Raw genomic sequence first — 15,228 nt, forward strand, 5'->3', positions numbered from 1 at the left:
AAGAGGGTCNTCGTGCTTTTACACAGAGGCATAAGACATTGTTTTGAAATCAAGCAACAGTTTTTGCGTTTATTTATAAATAAAAAAAATTGCTTTGTCACTTGCTTTAGATGGGGAAAAAAAATTTCACAGTTAGCCCAATGGCAATGGGATTCTGATCCGTGATTCGTTCACCGCCTAGGATATTTTACCTTGACACTGCGGTTGGTGCGAGCCGGAAGCAAAATTCACATCAACTAGCCAACACTCAAACCTGGGTCACCTCATTTGGAGAGGAGTGCTCTATCCTCTGAGCCACAACAGTGTGGTAGTTCGGCAAGAGTCAGCTAGCTCAGGTATTGTCGAATCACCTACCCTGGCCACCGAAAGATAAAGCCCAGAAAAACTTGGCAAGGTCAGTGGTCATTGTTGGATATGGTGTATGATTGTGGATAGACTTATGTTCTGCTTAATTAAATTCAAAGATTTTATGAAATAAGCGATTGGCCCAAAATTCCTACCTCTTTCTTGATCAAACTATTGGAACCATATTCTTCAGATTACGCAGATTCCTCATTTTGAGATTCATTAATTCCAAATTTGTCGAAAAAAAGGTATGTTCATCCAGAGAAAAGTAAATTTTAGTGTAAATTAATATATCATTGCTAGCTTCTTATATCGTTAAAATTGCATTTTCGTACATGAAAATCTGATCACTAGATAAAAAGTTATTAAGGTGTACGATTTTTAGTTTTATGCATTTCAATAATTAATCCCAACATTTACTTACTTCTTTGCTCTGAGGGGATACAAGCTCTGATGGGGAAGCCTGTTTTGGACTATTAACAATTTGGCTTTGAGGTTGCTGCACAGTGGTAGTTGTTGCATTTGGAATATTAACATCACCTAAAAAAACAAAATCCATTAGTTTTGGTCTAAATAATTTGAATAACCCATAATTATATAATTCAATGAATATTAATATTTTTAAAAATACAAAAAAAAAAAAAAAAAAAAAAAAATTACGTTTATGATCTACAAAATTTTATAAAAACATTATTTACAGGTTTTAAAAAAGCTTTTTGTTTACATTACAGTATAATAGCTAAAATCTAGATTGCCAAACTATAATTTATAAGATCTGGGTTTTCGATATCTTAACACAAATCATAACTGTCAAAGCTATAGACCTCCATTTCTTTTTTTAAATCTAAACAAGATTCTGATGTTCTTATAAGGATATTATTATAACAAGTAATTTTCGAATTGAGCATTTGAATACCAAATCACTTTTTGAAATGACAATTTAAGTATAAATACATGAGATCTTATCAAATATCTTCTTATTTTCTCTTTTTTGGGGGGGGGGGGTAAATTGGTACATATTTTTTTAAATCCTCATATTTTTAATAGTACAATAATATTATGACACATGCATTTGAAAAATAACTTTTTGACACAATTGTATAATATTTGTGATTCTGCTGATCGCTTTATCCATATGATTTTAAAATTCTAATATTTTAAAGTTGATAGCAATCATTTTAACCATTTAATTGTAGATAACATGGTTTTGTCTATTACTTTTCAGCAGCTATTATTACAAATTTCAATCTATTTGATTATTTAAAATTGATTTTTTTCCAATTATGATATCGACATGCGAATTTCAGCATAGACTTTTTTCTCATCACAAGTAGAAAAGAAATGTCTGTTATTCAGATCTTAGTCCAAATTTCAAGTTCAGACTGTATTACAAACATTTTAAAATCATTTGCATATTAGATTATTATCTATTAGATTATTTTAAAAAGTATAATATATATAATTATGTAATAACTAATAAAAAGGGAAAATTAATTGACAGTTTTTATTTCCTATTTCCATCAATTCTGTTTAAGATTATAAAAATTGGCAACAAGCGTTTTAAAAAAACTATAAATAATTATATCTTAACTCTTATATACAGTACAGAACTCGTTATCCGGAAATCAGAAAACCGGAACAAAATTCGATAAACTTTCGTGCCAATTTTTTAAAAACAAATTTTTTTCCCTCGTAAGATAAGATTTTGCGATTTTTCTTTCGTTTTTTAAAGATGTTTACCTTACCATAATTTTGGAAATAATCATTAGTGTATTACTTCATTGTTTTTTCTTATTTTTAATATTATTTAAAATTTTTTTTTTTAGTTGGGATTAACAATATAAAAAAAAAATGGCTTTTTGTAGCGATTCAGAAAACCGGAAAAATCAGTTATCCGGAACAGCGATGGTCCCGACCGTTCCGGATAATCGGTTCCCTACTGTATAACCAAAATGATTTTACTAAAGTCATAGCCTTAACATCTTTAAGTTAAAAAAAAAACATGACATTACTTGCTAAAAAGTATAACGATCTTCTATACTATTGTATTAGTATTATGGCACAAATTACATATACAACTGCTTATTTTGATCCCTTGCACTGCTTAAGAAAAAAGTCTGCATCTTTTCACCTTCATGGAAATTTTGTTGTTTCTCATCAAAAATGCTCATGTGAACAAAAATGGCTTATTATGTTGCCTCAAACTCTTCCCTTATCTTAGACAACAAAAAAACAACAACAAAAAAACATGCACACAACATTATACAAATTTAAAGAATAACTAGTAAATATAACTATTACGTTACAGTAACAAGAACACATACCTTCAGATGTTTTAGTTATTTTTGGTACAAGGGAAGGAGGTAAAACATCAGGTAGTTCTATGTTATTTCTTCTGAGGACCACTAAATGCATGGCTGTACAAAATTCATCTATGCTAAGGGCGCCATCTTTATCAACATCAGATAATTGCCTGAAAAATTGTATCACAATTTTCAATATTTATTAACAACTAAAAAGGTAAAAAAATAAAAATAAATAAAAGGTATCAAAGATTTACAATGAAGATGGCAACAGGAGAGCTACATGACTGTCATATCATTTTAGGCATTACAATGTTCCTAGCTTTAGTTAGCTAGCAATTCTTCCTAGCTTTTTAATTTCCTTTAATTAAAAAGAAATCATAATGATATTTAATCATTTCTAATCCTTTTCTAATAAAATAAAACAAAATTATTAGCCAAATAATTTAAATATTAATATCAGATGCAACATTACTATATGAAATTGAAAAATAAACAACTGCAATTTTGTGCAAAACTTAAACCCCAGTAATTTTAATTTTATTTCCTACACTTATCTTATTTTTAATAATGTTTTAAGCAATAAAACTAAATAAGGTTACTATATAAAAAAAATTTTTGGAACAAGTAACATATCTGTACTATAGAAGTTTCTGTACATAGAAAAATTAATTAAAATTTTTTTTTCTTTCCAAAAATAAGAAGAAAAAAAATATAAAGGAAAATCTTAAAAATATAGTAAATTCTCATTAGTTTTTAGCCTGGGTTTAGAAGCTAGTTAGAAGCTGGGTTTATCTTAAAACAAAATTGAAAGGAAATAACCTTAACACGAAATAAAATACCTCTCCGTAAATATAAATAGTCTTTCATAATGAATAACTAAACAGAACCTAATCAGATCTATTAAAAAGTATTCAAATAAAAAAGAAGTAATTATTTGCAATTAAATTCATTACCCCTATACAAGAAATGAAATAGAATAAGAATAGAATACAAGAAAAAATATAATAACTGAAAGAGATGAAATAACTATTGTAATGTATCTTACGATAATAAAAGTAAAATTTATGAATATAGCAGTGAGAATTTTTGAAAGCATCATTAATATTGAAGACAACTAAAAGAAAAGGAAAGATACCAACCCATATTTTGTTATGATAAGTATAACAAGTCTTGTCAACTGAAATTAAATTCAATAGCTCTAACATGAGGTGCACAACACAAAGGCAAGCAAAACAAGTGATCCTCTACACACAAAAATAGCGTAGAACTATCACAATAGCTTTCAATGAAAATCAAGTAATAATGATTATTTATACAGGATGTTCCATAATCAATGCCTTTAAAGATACTTTTAGCAATCCTGTCAAAACTGAAGTAAAGAGATAAACCCAAAATGGAACATACACTATGATTTAAGTGTCTAAAGAATACCATAAAAATCAGATGAACTACTAACAAGCAAGCTGAGATTTAAAATAATAATAAACAGTTTGATAGCCTGAAAAACTTGATGGTGTTTTTTAAACTTTTGTTTTATCTCTTTTCTCAAGCAAAGAAACATTTTTTTTTTTAAATATTACATTTTTCAATAGCTTTTATAAGGTTTTCTTCCTTAAATTAAAAGAGTAATCTGAGACCTTTAATATTTTGTAGCTCGTTTTCAACAAAGATTTAAGAACTTTCTGAATGTTAGGTAAACTAATTTAATTGATACTTACCATATTTTTGAGAGTTCAATAAGGGGCAGCTTGGATTTTTCAAAAAATTCTTTAGCTGTGGCACCTAAATTTGTAATATTGAATTTAAAAAGTTTTTTTTTAAAACAATAAGCAAAAACTACAACACACAGATAATAAAATACTGAAACTGATTTAGTTATAAGCTTTAACAAAATTATTTACCAGATATTTTTTTCTTTAAGTCAGATTGCATGGATTTAAATTGATTAAAGTAATATTCTCGCTGCTCATCAGTAATGGACCAGACATCAGCATCGTCATCACTTGAATGCCTTTCACTATTATCTTCATCTGCACCCAATAAATGATGATGCTCTTCAAAGTTAGTCCATCCTGCAGCTCCATCTTTAAAACAAACCCAACAATATTAAAATAAACATAGAAAAAAACTACATGAATGTTAACTTTACTACAAATTTTGACTAGTCAATGAAATCTACTAGTATTGGTTTAACTTTTTGATTGTCTCTACATAAATAAAAAATATTTCTATACTTAATATACTTTACACAGCAAATACAAACCTTTTTGGAAAAAAGACCAACTTTTATCAGTAGACAAAGAAATTGAGCTTCGGGGCGAAATAGTAACCGGATCAGTAGGTGAAGAACAAGGAGAATCACTAATTTTAGAAGACGGAGCAATAATGAGAGATGAGGGCTGAAAAGAAAAGTCATGTAGAAAATAAATTTAGATAAACATACTAATGAAAGTACACTGTAATATTGATGCTACATAGGACTATATAATAGAATAAATATCAACTAACTCAACAGATAAATCAAACATGAATTTGTTGATAAATCTCTAACAACTCAACAGATAAATCAAACATGAATTCGTTGATAAATCTCTAACCATTGAAAAAAATTAATAAATAGAGAACAGAGTTACATTTTTCACAAAAAAAAATGTATTTTTACTGAAGAATTAAAAGATATTAGAAAATTAAAAGTGAAACTTACGACAAAAAAATAGGGCATTGTTAGACATTCTACTTAATTGAAAAGAAATGCAGCTAAATTCTTACTAACAGGATAAAATTGACTTTTATTTATAAAATTTGAATAGGGGAGGATGTAGAAATGATAAAAAAGCATATTAGTAGTAGTAGCTCATTATTTATATCGCATTGGAGATGCAAAATGGCGACGATCTATGGGCACAATGGGCTAACATGATCCAAAGACATGCCGCCACAATTTTTTTCAGGCTTATCAAACTGGTCACCCACCCTCTCACTGACCGCAGCCAGTGATGCTTAATTTCAGTGATTTTTAGGAACAGTGTCAACATCATCTATCTACAGGAATCAGTTCATTATGAGACAAAGTATATTAAGCTAATATTATTATAAAAAAGAAATAAGATATACCTTCATTCAATTAAGAAATCATAAAATTTTCAAGAGAATTTATCTGCGATAAATAATGTTAATAAAAATGTTCAAAAGTCTTTTCCTTCGCTTCAATAATTTACACAAAATTAAGTACACAAAAAAGGAAATTAGAGGATCCAAATTTTTTACTATTTTCTTAACTTTATTTAGACCATATTTTTTCTGGCTGTTACTCTCATAATTTAAATATCAAACATCTACATTGTCTAAAAAAATGTATGTTTCATCACAGAAATAAAAATTAATTGTCAGATTTTGTAACTAAAAATACTACAGTGCAATTGACAAAAAAAAACTTAAGTGTTTCATGGTAAATTTTTAAAAAAAAGAGGTCTTGATCACTATTTTCTTTCTATTGCTAATGCTATGAACATTAAAATATCATTTTAACCTTTTGGTTACGGCTGGTACAGCATGTGGACAACAGGTGATGGTACAACATGGAACACCGTAAGCAAAGGGTTAAAAAAATAAAACAAAATGCATTTTTAAAAAAAGTTTTTTTTTTAATTTTTTTTTTACACAACAGGTAGCTTACATACAAAAATGACAAACGCATAAAAAACTCAATTTAGAATTTTTGTTACTTACGCTGATTACACACACATTTAGAGGTGTTAATACAAAATGAAATTAAAATAAAGCTTACTTGAGAAGGCGGTTGATGACTAGGTGATATTTCACTTTCTAAAGCAATGCTACTTTGTTTCACAACAGCAGTCGGCAGAGATCCTGTTCGATGACTTTTTGTTGGGGGAGGAGGAAGTGCTGCTAAAATATGAGTCACGTTTCCTGCATTCCTGTTTTCCAGGATATTTGAACAAGCTAAAAAAAAAAGGGAAAAAAACTTAGTGAGACTTCTTAAGACACTATACACAGTAATATAAAACTACATATTTTGCAAAGAATGTGCTTCCTATACCAGACAGTTACAAATACAATGGGTTCTCCATTGAATCCTAATCATTCCCTTTGATTTGTTTTACAGAGAATAATTTGGAATATAATTTTGTTTTTTAAATGGATGATAAACAATAAGTTATTATAACAAGAATTTTTTATGTTTATTGTTAATACCAATATAATATATACTTCTATTGATTAATTCAATGATCTAAGTTATTTTTAGTTTTAAAACACTTTAATGTTTTTTTTCTCCCAAATGTTTGAAGAGGCGATATTACAATTACAAATTATTCACGGCGAACTAAAGCAGATTTAGTTGAATAGCGTGTAACAGTTTAGTCGAGTACAATTTAGTTTTAATATCTATTTGCAAATACAAAGTAAAATATAAATGTACAGTTTTTCAATTATAAATAATGACTTTTCTTGCAGAAATATAATAGCAAAATTAAACATTAACGAAAAAAAAAAAAACTTATTTTCAGTCATGTAAAATCAAATCATTACATTGCATATATGTTCAGTGATTCCGCTAAACATTAGAAACTACGGGTCCTTTTTAATAAAAACGGATTCTAATTTAAAATAAAAAATTCATTACCTCTTCATCATTCTATTAATATTCACATTCATAATTATTCTTCCTAACGATTGACAAAATAAAAAATTTCAAAACAAGAAAAAAATTATATTTGAACTATCAAAGCTATTAATTAGGCTTAGTCAAACATATGTGGATCAAGCAACAAGTCATATGCTATTGAGAATTATACTTAATCTTCCTGCTTAGCTACTAATAAAAAGAAAAACAATTTTTATTTATTTGTATACTTAGAGTTCAACAAAAATTTTTCCTAATCGCTATTATTTCTTATGCATTAGAAAAATACACATCCCAGAGAATGCTTAATAGTGGATTTTTTCCACTCCCTCTAAGATTTTTGGCTTATTTGACACAATGCGAGTAAACAAAAACACTATATGTCTACATCATTGGGGCAATAATCAATAAAACAAGAGTATTTGCCTTAAAAGAAAATTACTAACATAAAAAAAGTTGTTCTATCAAATTTTTTAAATAATCAAAGCCATACATATAACATCTTATAAATTGGTGCAATTGGAGGATTTCCAATAAACCCATTTTAGAAATGCACCCACAGCATCAACATTATTTTAAAATGTTTACTTAAATATAAAGTTAGGCTAATGTTAGCTAACAAGTTGATAGTAACTTGTGAACTATTTTAATACAAAGCTCAACTTGGTATCAATCTCCCAGATACCTTGCAACCCCGTGGCAGAATTGCAGCAACACAGCAACATTGTTGCAGAACGTTAGAGTTCTTGCAGAGAGATTTTTCTTCTAAAAAGTTTTTAAAAAATTAATTACTTTTCTTTTCTACAGAAATTTACACATAATATTTGAATCATGCATTTAGATAGTCACTTTTGAACGATCTCAATTTACGCCGATAGTATCCTAAATCAATGTAATGTTTTGATTGTATTTTCGGCAGTTATTGATATTGATTTTCAGGTGGCTTTTAAGTATCCCGATATGTGCCAAACAATATGGAAAATTCGAATCGTGCATTTGAATAATTACTTTTTAAGGCAATTATTCTATCGAATTTTTGGCAGTTATTGCTATTGATTTCTCTATAGCTTTTTTAAATCCAATATGTTTTATACAATATTATTTATCAACCTTATTATTTCATCAACCTAATCTCGAAATGAAACATGCATTTGAGGAGTCAGATTAATGTGATTTCATCATCAATATTTTTTTCTGCAATTTTCTATGGATTTCATGAGCAATTATTTTTTTATTGTGATGATTTTTTACAAAATGTGAGGAAAAAAATTATTTTTGCGTTACTCCCCCCCCCCTGCCACAAAATGGGAGAATTTCACCCATAATATTAGAATAAAGAATTATTACATCTTCAGTTTAAAAAAAAAAATTTTTTTTGTTGCTGTAAGCACAGCACTTTTGTTACTTTAAATTAGTAACATATATGAATACACAAGTGGGCGACCTTTGTGCCAAAATACAAACTAAGGTAAGCAACGTTTAAGAGCACAAAAATATTTATAAATGCAGACAGCTGTTTCGGATGCTCAAAGGGCAACTTTCATCAGTGCAACAGAAAGAAATGAGAGAAANTGAATCATGCATTTAGATAGTCACTTTTGAACGATCTCAATTTACGCCGATAGTATCCTAAATCAATGTAATGTTTTGATTGTATTTTCGGCAGTTATTGATATTGATTTTCAGGTGGCTTTTAAATATCCCGATATGTGCCAAACAATATGGAAAATTCGAATCGTGCATTTGAGTAATTACTTTTTAAGGCAATAATTCTATCGAATTTTTGGCAGTTATTGCTATTGATTTCTCCATAGCTTTTAAATACAATATTTTTTATACGATATTATTTATTATATCAACCTAATCTCTAGACGAAACACGTATTTGAGATATCAGATTCAAGTGATTTCGTCATAAATATTTTTTTCAGCAATTTTCTACAGAATTCATGATCAATTATTTTTTTTATCATGATGATTATTTACAAAATGTGAGGGAAAAAATTACTTTTACGTTACCTCCCCCCCCAACAAAATGGAAGAATTTCACCCATAATATTAGAATAAAAAATTATTACATATTCAGTTTAAAAAAATTAGTTTTTTTCTGTTGCTGTAAACACGGCGTTTTTTTAATTTTAAATTAGTAACATATACGTTTGTTATTATTAAAAGTATCTTGCAGAAAGATATTAGTTCTAGAGAGTTTTGTCGCAGATAGCTCGAAAAATTCTGCAACAGGGGCTTGCAACAACATATCCTAGTTAACATACTTTAATTATTCAAATGTTATTTTTAAAAACAAATATGATAAATTTAGTACCCTCAGCATTTATTTGTATGGTAAAAACATTTGATTGGTTAAATAAAAAATATCATTAAAAACTAAACTAATTTCGACATATAATTTGTTTTTGAAAAACCTTTATTGATATTACAAAATGCATACTACAAATAAATTGTGTATCAATTCATACTTACAAACATCAGTCATCTTTTACTTGTAAAAATAAAATTTCTATTTTCCATAAATCTCTAAAAAAGTAAAAATGAGAAAATTAGTTACTATAAAAAATGCTATACATAGAAAGTTAGAATATCAAGAAGATATAATATATGAAAGCAAAAGATAATATTTAACTTAATGAAATTTATATACCATATAAGCAGGGTTCTAACATGAATAGAAATTAGTATATTATGGCATAGAATATAGCATAAACAACTTCAGTTTCTATGAAATTACAAACATTGTTTTCGANAAAACTGTCACATGTCAAAAACCTGCCAACCCTGACCATATAAGAAGCAGGGTTCTAACATGAATAGAAGTCAGTATATTATGGCATAGAAGATAGCATAAACAAGTTTAGTTTCCATGAAATTACAAACATTGCTTTCGATTTGAATCTTTATAAAAATAAACAAATAAAAAAAAAAAGAGAATGTTGGCTTTTGAAAGATTCTGATTTAAATGGGGCAAAAAAGCAAATTACAACCAGCGACTCTCTTTATGAGCTATAGTTATTAAAAATTGTCAAAAATCATAAGGGGGACACGGAAAAGATATGAAGCATCCCTGGGACATATAATTGTCTATCGCAAAAATAATGACAGTATAAAATTGTAGGTGAATACACATGCAAAATTAAACTTACTATTAAAAAAAATAAAAAAATTTTCTGCGATATTAAGAGCATATTAAAATTAAAATAATTTTGAGTCAAATTGTTATAGATATTTTGGCTTCAATTTTTTGTTAGAATTATTATTGTTAAATTAATAACAAGTCACACTTTTTTTCTCATCATAAAATATTTATTTTATGTAAATCTTTAAAGCAGAGATTTATGTTATTTTGAATAGGACTGGTTTTTAGCAAAAAACGACCCTAAAATTCAGAACCAAAGTGTAGTGGAATCACTAAAATGGCACAATATATATCCACCACTGCTGGAAATTACGCTTAGTTGTTTTTTGCGTGAGATTGCTAATCTATATTCAAAGATTTATAATATTTTGTTTAGTTTCCTTGGCTTTTTGGATACATTTACTCCCTAAATAGTAAACAATTTTAAAAAGTCATTTACGATTCTTAAAAGTAACTTTTGAATTTAAAAAATTCATTCATAACTTTAAAAAAAAAAACAAATTGATAAGGGGAACCTAGAGCAAATGATGACAGCTTAAGATCATATAGATTATTAAATCATACTCTATATATGTAGGAAAGAAATTTAAATTCCATTAATGTACTTTAACAATAGTTTTTTTTTACATAGATTCAACATTTTTTTAAAATTTAATATTACATTTTAAATTAAGTATATTGTAGTCTTAACATCTGAAATGATACACACATAATTTTTCATGTCATTTCTTTTTGTTCTTGTATTTAAAATTTTATACATCAATATCTAACATTTTTTTTTTTCAAAATGAAATTCTGACTTTTCCTTTGGCAATTTTAAAAATGTGTTTTACCATTTTAGGTGAAAGAAACATTCCCTTATAATTCCACTATTTAAATTCTATGAAGAAAAAAATAATTTAGTTTTATAGTTAATTAAATAAATTTAGATATTAGTCATAGTTTTATTTTCAGCAAATGTTTCTTCAGAGCAATTACACCCAAAATAGGGTATATTTCCATATTTAAATTCTATGAAGAAAAAAATAATTTAGTTTTATAGTTAATTAAATAAATTTAGACATTAGTCATAGTTTTATTTTCAGCAAATGTTTCTTCAGAGCAATTACACCCAAAATAGGGTATATTTCAATATTTGCACCTGCTTTAAATACTTTCTCAGCTAATTGCCACAGCTTGGTTCTTATATGGCTTGTTTTTTTCTATCTAAAACTGTAACTATTTCATCTTATGCAAAAGAAGAAAAAAAACATTGATTTTAAGACTGTTTAGAAATAGATTTTTATTGCTTTTAAAACAATAAATTAATGTTCAATGATAAATGTTTTCTTCTACTTCCTTGGAAAGAATGTTTTAATAATAAGTTTTCCTCATTATTTTATATTACAGCTTCCTATCATTTAAAGAGCATATTTAGGATTAATCAGAATATAGAGCAACACAGAATGCTAACAAATAATATTTTTATCATCAATTTATTCCCCATATGTATGTACCATGATAGTTTATGATTTAGTGTGTAAAAAAAGTGTGATATGACATATTTTTGTTATTTAAAGTTCGATGGTACGTATTTAATTATTTTTCTAGCAATGTAAACGAAATCTAATATTTATGTACCACAATGATAAAATCAAACATTACAAATTAATTTCAAGTCTTGATAATGTTTTTTTTATGTTTATGAAGAAAACATCAGTAATCGCCGAGCTTTGGTCTCAAATATTAATAATTTCTAAAATCATACGTTTTATTAATTTGCAAAACAGAGCATAGAACAATCCATTATATACATAAACATTTTAAAAATATTTTACGATTGTAAATATTAAATATATGACTTTAGATTTCATCCGTAAGAGTCTTATAATCATTAAAATCAAAGAAGAGTTCTCAGTACTCTCTTCGTACAGTTAGTAAGAAAATACCTGAAATGTCAACACTGATAAACCGAAAATCACGATAATTAGGTGCACAGAAATCGTAATGAGTCATAAGACTTCAGAAGAAAACACACTTTTGACATCAAAACCTGCCATGTTTGAAAGAGAAAAATGACGTCAGCGATTACAATTAATTTTTTTGTAATCAATTGCGCATGATGACTTTAATGAAAAGTTAAGTGTTTCAAAATTTTATTTCATTAAAAAATTTAATGAAAATGTAGTTTATCAATATAAATGCCCTCAGAATTTATAAATATTTGACAAGTGAACGAAAAAAAAAAAAAAAAAAATNTTCGTAATCAATTGCGCATGATGACTTTAATGAAAAGTTAAGTGTTTCAAAATTTTATTTCATTTAAAAATTTAATGAAAATGTAGTTTATCAATATAAATGACTTCAGAATTTATAAATATTTCACAAGTGAACGAAAAAAAAAAAAAAATTAAAGCGCGAATTTAACGCCCTCTACAAAGCGCCAAAGTTTTGTATTGGTTAAATCTTTTAAAAAACGCTAATGTTTGTTGCGTTGAAGTTTTAAATTTAAAGAAAATTATTAATTAAAATGACTGACAAAGACGCCGGTAATGAATGAAATATTTATATTTTAGCTCATAGTTTTTGAATTTTGCATAACATGTTCTGTTTTATGTTTGATTACTAGTACATATTTATTTAAAAAACTTAGGGTTAAACTCTGTTTTCATTGCTATGAAATTATTTTTGCCACAGTTCTTAGTTAAGATTTTGTCAGGACCTTATCACCGTAAACTAAAAACAAATGTCCATATAATATTTGGTTTGGTGTGTGTAATATTTTATTTAGAATTTTTTTTGTTATTTGCTTATTGGTCAATCTTGACCTGTTGTGTAACACCAAAGTTTCAATCTGTATAATAATTGTGTGGTGTCATGATGTGAAAAAGCTCAGAGTAAATATTAAAAACGTGTTAGTAAGTTATTTTAAGTACTTATATATTGTAAGTATAGTTTGTTATCAAATCGTTCATTAGATTCATAATAACCTTCCAATTTATTTCTTAATTAAGTGCATATCCATTCAGTTATGTGATAGAACACCACAAATATATGTATACATTCCAATTGATTTCCTTACTTGACTAATCTTTCAATATTATGAATTAATTATATGATGAATTCAAAATGAATGTTTCTACATTCTTTTCTGTTGGTGCCAAATGGGTTTTAAACTTGCATGACATCTTTTTTTAAAAAAGAGCATGTAGCTACAAGCTATATCCTGGGAAGAATTGCAAGTACTTTTCCATTATACCGGCGCAAATCTCACCAAGCAGACTTTATTGTCTGCAACACACAGCATACACATAATAAAACAGTTAATAAATGGTTCAATTTTTTTTTTACTTCGGAACCATAAACATTTTAATATCGCTTAAAACTTTTTCAAATGGGGCTCCCGTTTGCCTTCTCCACATAAATTACGCAAGATAACTTTCAAGATGATGGCATTTCGTTCCTCTGTGTTTCTTATTTCGCTCTGGCTCACAGTCTCTCTATTTTTTGTGTAGGTGTTCCAGTTTCCGGATATACAAAGTTGTGTTTATGGTTCACTTTGAAATGTTTGAAACTGTCTTCTTCCAGCTTATTAGTGCAGTATGTTTTCCATGATTCGGAATATATTATATTTTCTTTTTCGATATTTTCCTTAATTGCCTTGAAAGTGTTAGAGGATTGGTTTGGCACATCCACAAGGAAACCTTAGTTTGTTTCCCGGCGAACTCCACCGAAGATCCATTGTTGTGGTAGCATCTATCTCGCATTGTTTTTTCGCTTCATAAACGAGTTTTCGTCCACTTCGACGATCATGCCAGGTTTACCTACTTCCCGTTGTTCACATCTAAGCAAAGAATTCACACAAACTTTAAGCCTGAAGTTATTCCAATCTATAATTATTCCGTGACTGATTCCCAACTACTTTTCACACCATTTAACTGAAGTTAATTCTTCGCTGCAACAATAAATAAACCGCACACACTCTTAAAAGCTCATTTTCGTTGACTGAAACCATGTCCCTTTATGGATACTTCTATTGCAGCCACAAGATGAAAGGTTGCAGCACCATTGAGTTTCATCTCCGATATACAATTTTCATTTCATGATTCTTATCTAAAGTTTCTATTTCAGCCAAAATGCCTTTCTCTTTAAAGAATCTGATCGCTTCTTCCTGTGTTTTGGGCAAATCCCAAATTTTAATCTTTTTTTTTTTTGCGTAAATTTTTTGTATTAAGAAAAAGACGTGACAGAAAAAATGGCCATGACTTGTTTTGAAAATGTGGAGACAATAGGTTGCCAGCGACGATATTCAGTTTGGCATTGGTTGCATCGTATTGGCGGCGGGTTTGTTGATTTAAATCATGATTTAAATCAAATGATTTTTTTAAAAAAATCATTGATTTAAATCCAAAAAATTATTTTATCTATATATATTGATTTTAAAAGTCAAAAAACAGTGTTTTAAATTTTTGATACTTTTATTATTTTCTTTTCTTAGTATTAAAATTTAATTTAAATAAATTGCTGCATTAATTAATTTTAGTTAATGAAATTACTTTTTTGGTGTGTGTTAAATTCCAACACATTTGAAATGACATTTTTAAAAATGTTTTGATTCTTGAGATTGAAAGTACAGATTAAAGTAAACATTTAATGCTGTCTTAATATAGACTTGCATAGCTGTAGAAAGTAATTAATAAACATGAATATTTTTCAAAAAATAATACAAATAATGTTAATTAAAATTCTACCTTTTGAATGAAAAAGCGTGAATTAAAATCTACATCATATTTTATTGGTGGA

General features: G+C 27.6%; 2 protein-coding genes across 3 annotated transcripts in view; one reads left to right on the top strand and one right to left on the bottom strand.

Annotated features, from left to right (window-relative positions):
* The window catches only part of LOC107456262 (RALBP1 associated Eps domain containing), a 29,548-nt gene extending 17,037 nt beyond the window's left edge, over nucleotides 1-12,511 (bottom strand). The window contains exons 1-8 of one of the 2 annotated variants that reach the window (XM_043055548.2): nucleotides 12,375-12,511; nucleotides 9,777-9,830; nucleotides 6,439-6,614; nucleotides 4,915-5,050; nucleotides 4,553-4,735; nucleotides 4,370-4,433; nucleotides 2,670-2,818; nucleotides 770-885 (exon numbers count right to left, since the gene is read on the bottom strand). In XM_043055548.2, the coding sequence (XP_042911482.1) occupies nucleotides 770-885; nucleotides 2,670-2,818; nucleotides 4,370-4,433; nucleotides 4,553-4,735; nucleotides 4,915-5,050; nucleotides 6,439-6,614; nucleotides 9,777-9,789 (837 nt within the window). In that variant the 5' untranslated portion in view covers nucleotides 9,790-9,830; nucleotides 12,375-12,511. The remainder of the gene's footprint in view (nucleotides 1-769; nucleotides 886-2,669; nucleotides 2,819-4,369; nucleotides 4,434-4,552; nucleotides 4,736-4,914; nucleotides 5,051-6,438; nucleotides 6,615-9,776; nucleotides 9,831-12,374) is intronic. The other variant, XM_043055557.2, reaches the window with a different exon arrangement.
* A 314-nt stretch (nucleotides 12,512-12,825) lies between these two features.
* The window catches only part of LOC107456267 (chromatin assembly factor 1 p55 subunit), a 17,610-nt gene continuing 15,207 nt past the window's right edge, over nucleotides 12,826-15,228 (top strand). The window contains exon 1 of the mRNA XM_043055563.2: nucleotides 12,826-12,974. Coding sequence (XP_042911497.1) covers nucleotides 12,956-12,974 — 19 coding nt within the window. The 5' untranslated portion in view covers nucleotides 12,826-12,955. The remainder of the gene's footprint in view (nucleotides 12,975-15,228) is intronic.

The sequence above is a fragment of the Parasteatoda tepidariorum genome, chromosome 8 (assembly GCF_043381705.1).
Source record: "Parasteatoda tepidariorum isolate YZ-2023 chromosome 8, CAS_Ptep_4.0, whole genome shotgun sequence".
In the NCBI taxonomy this organism is placed as follows: Eukaryota; Metazoa; Arthropoda; class Arachnida; order Araneae; family Theridiidae; genus Parasteatoda; species Parasteatoda tepidariorum.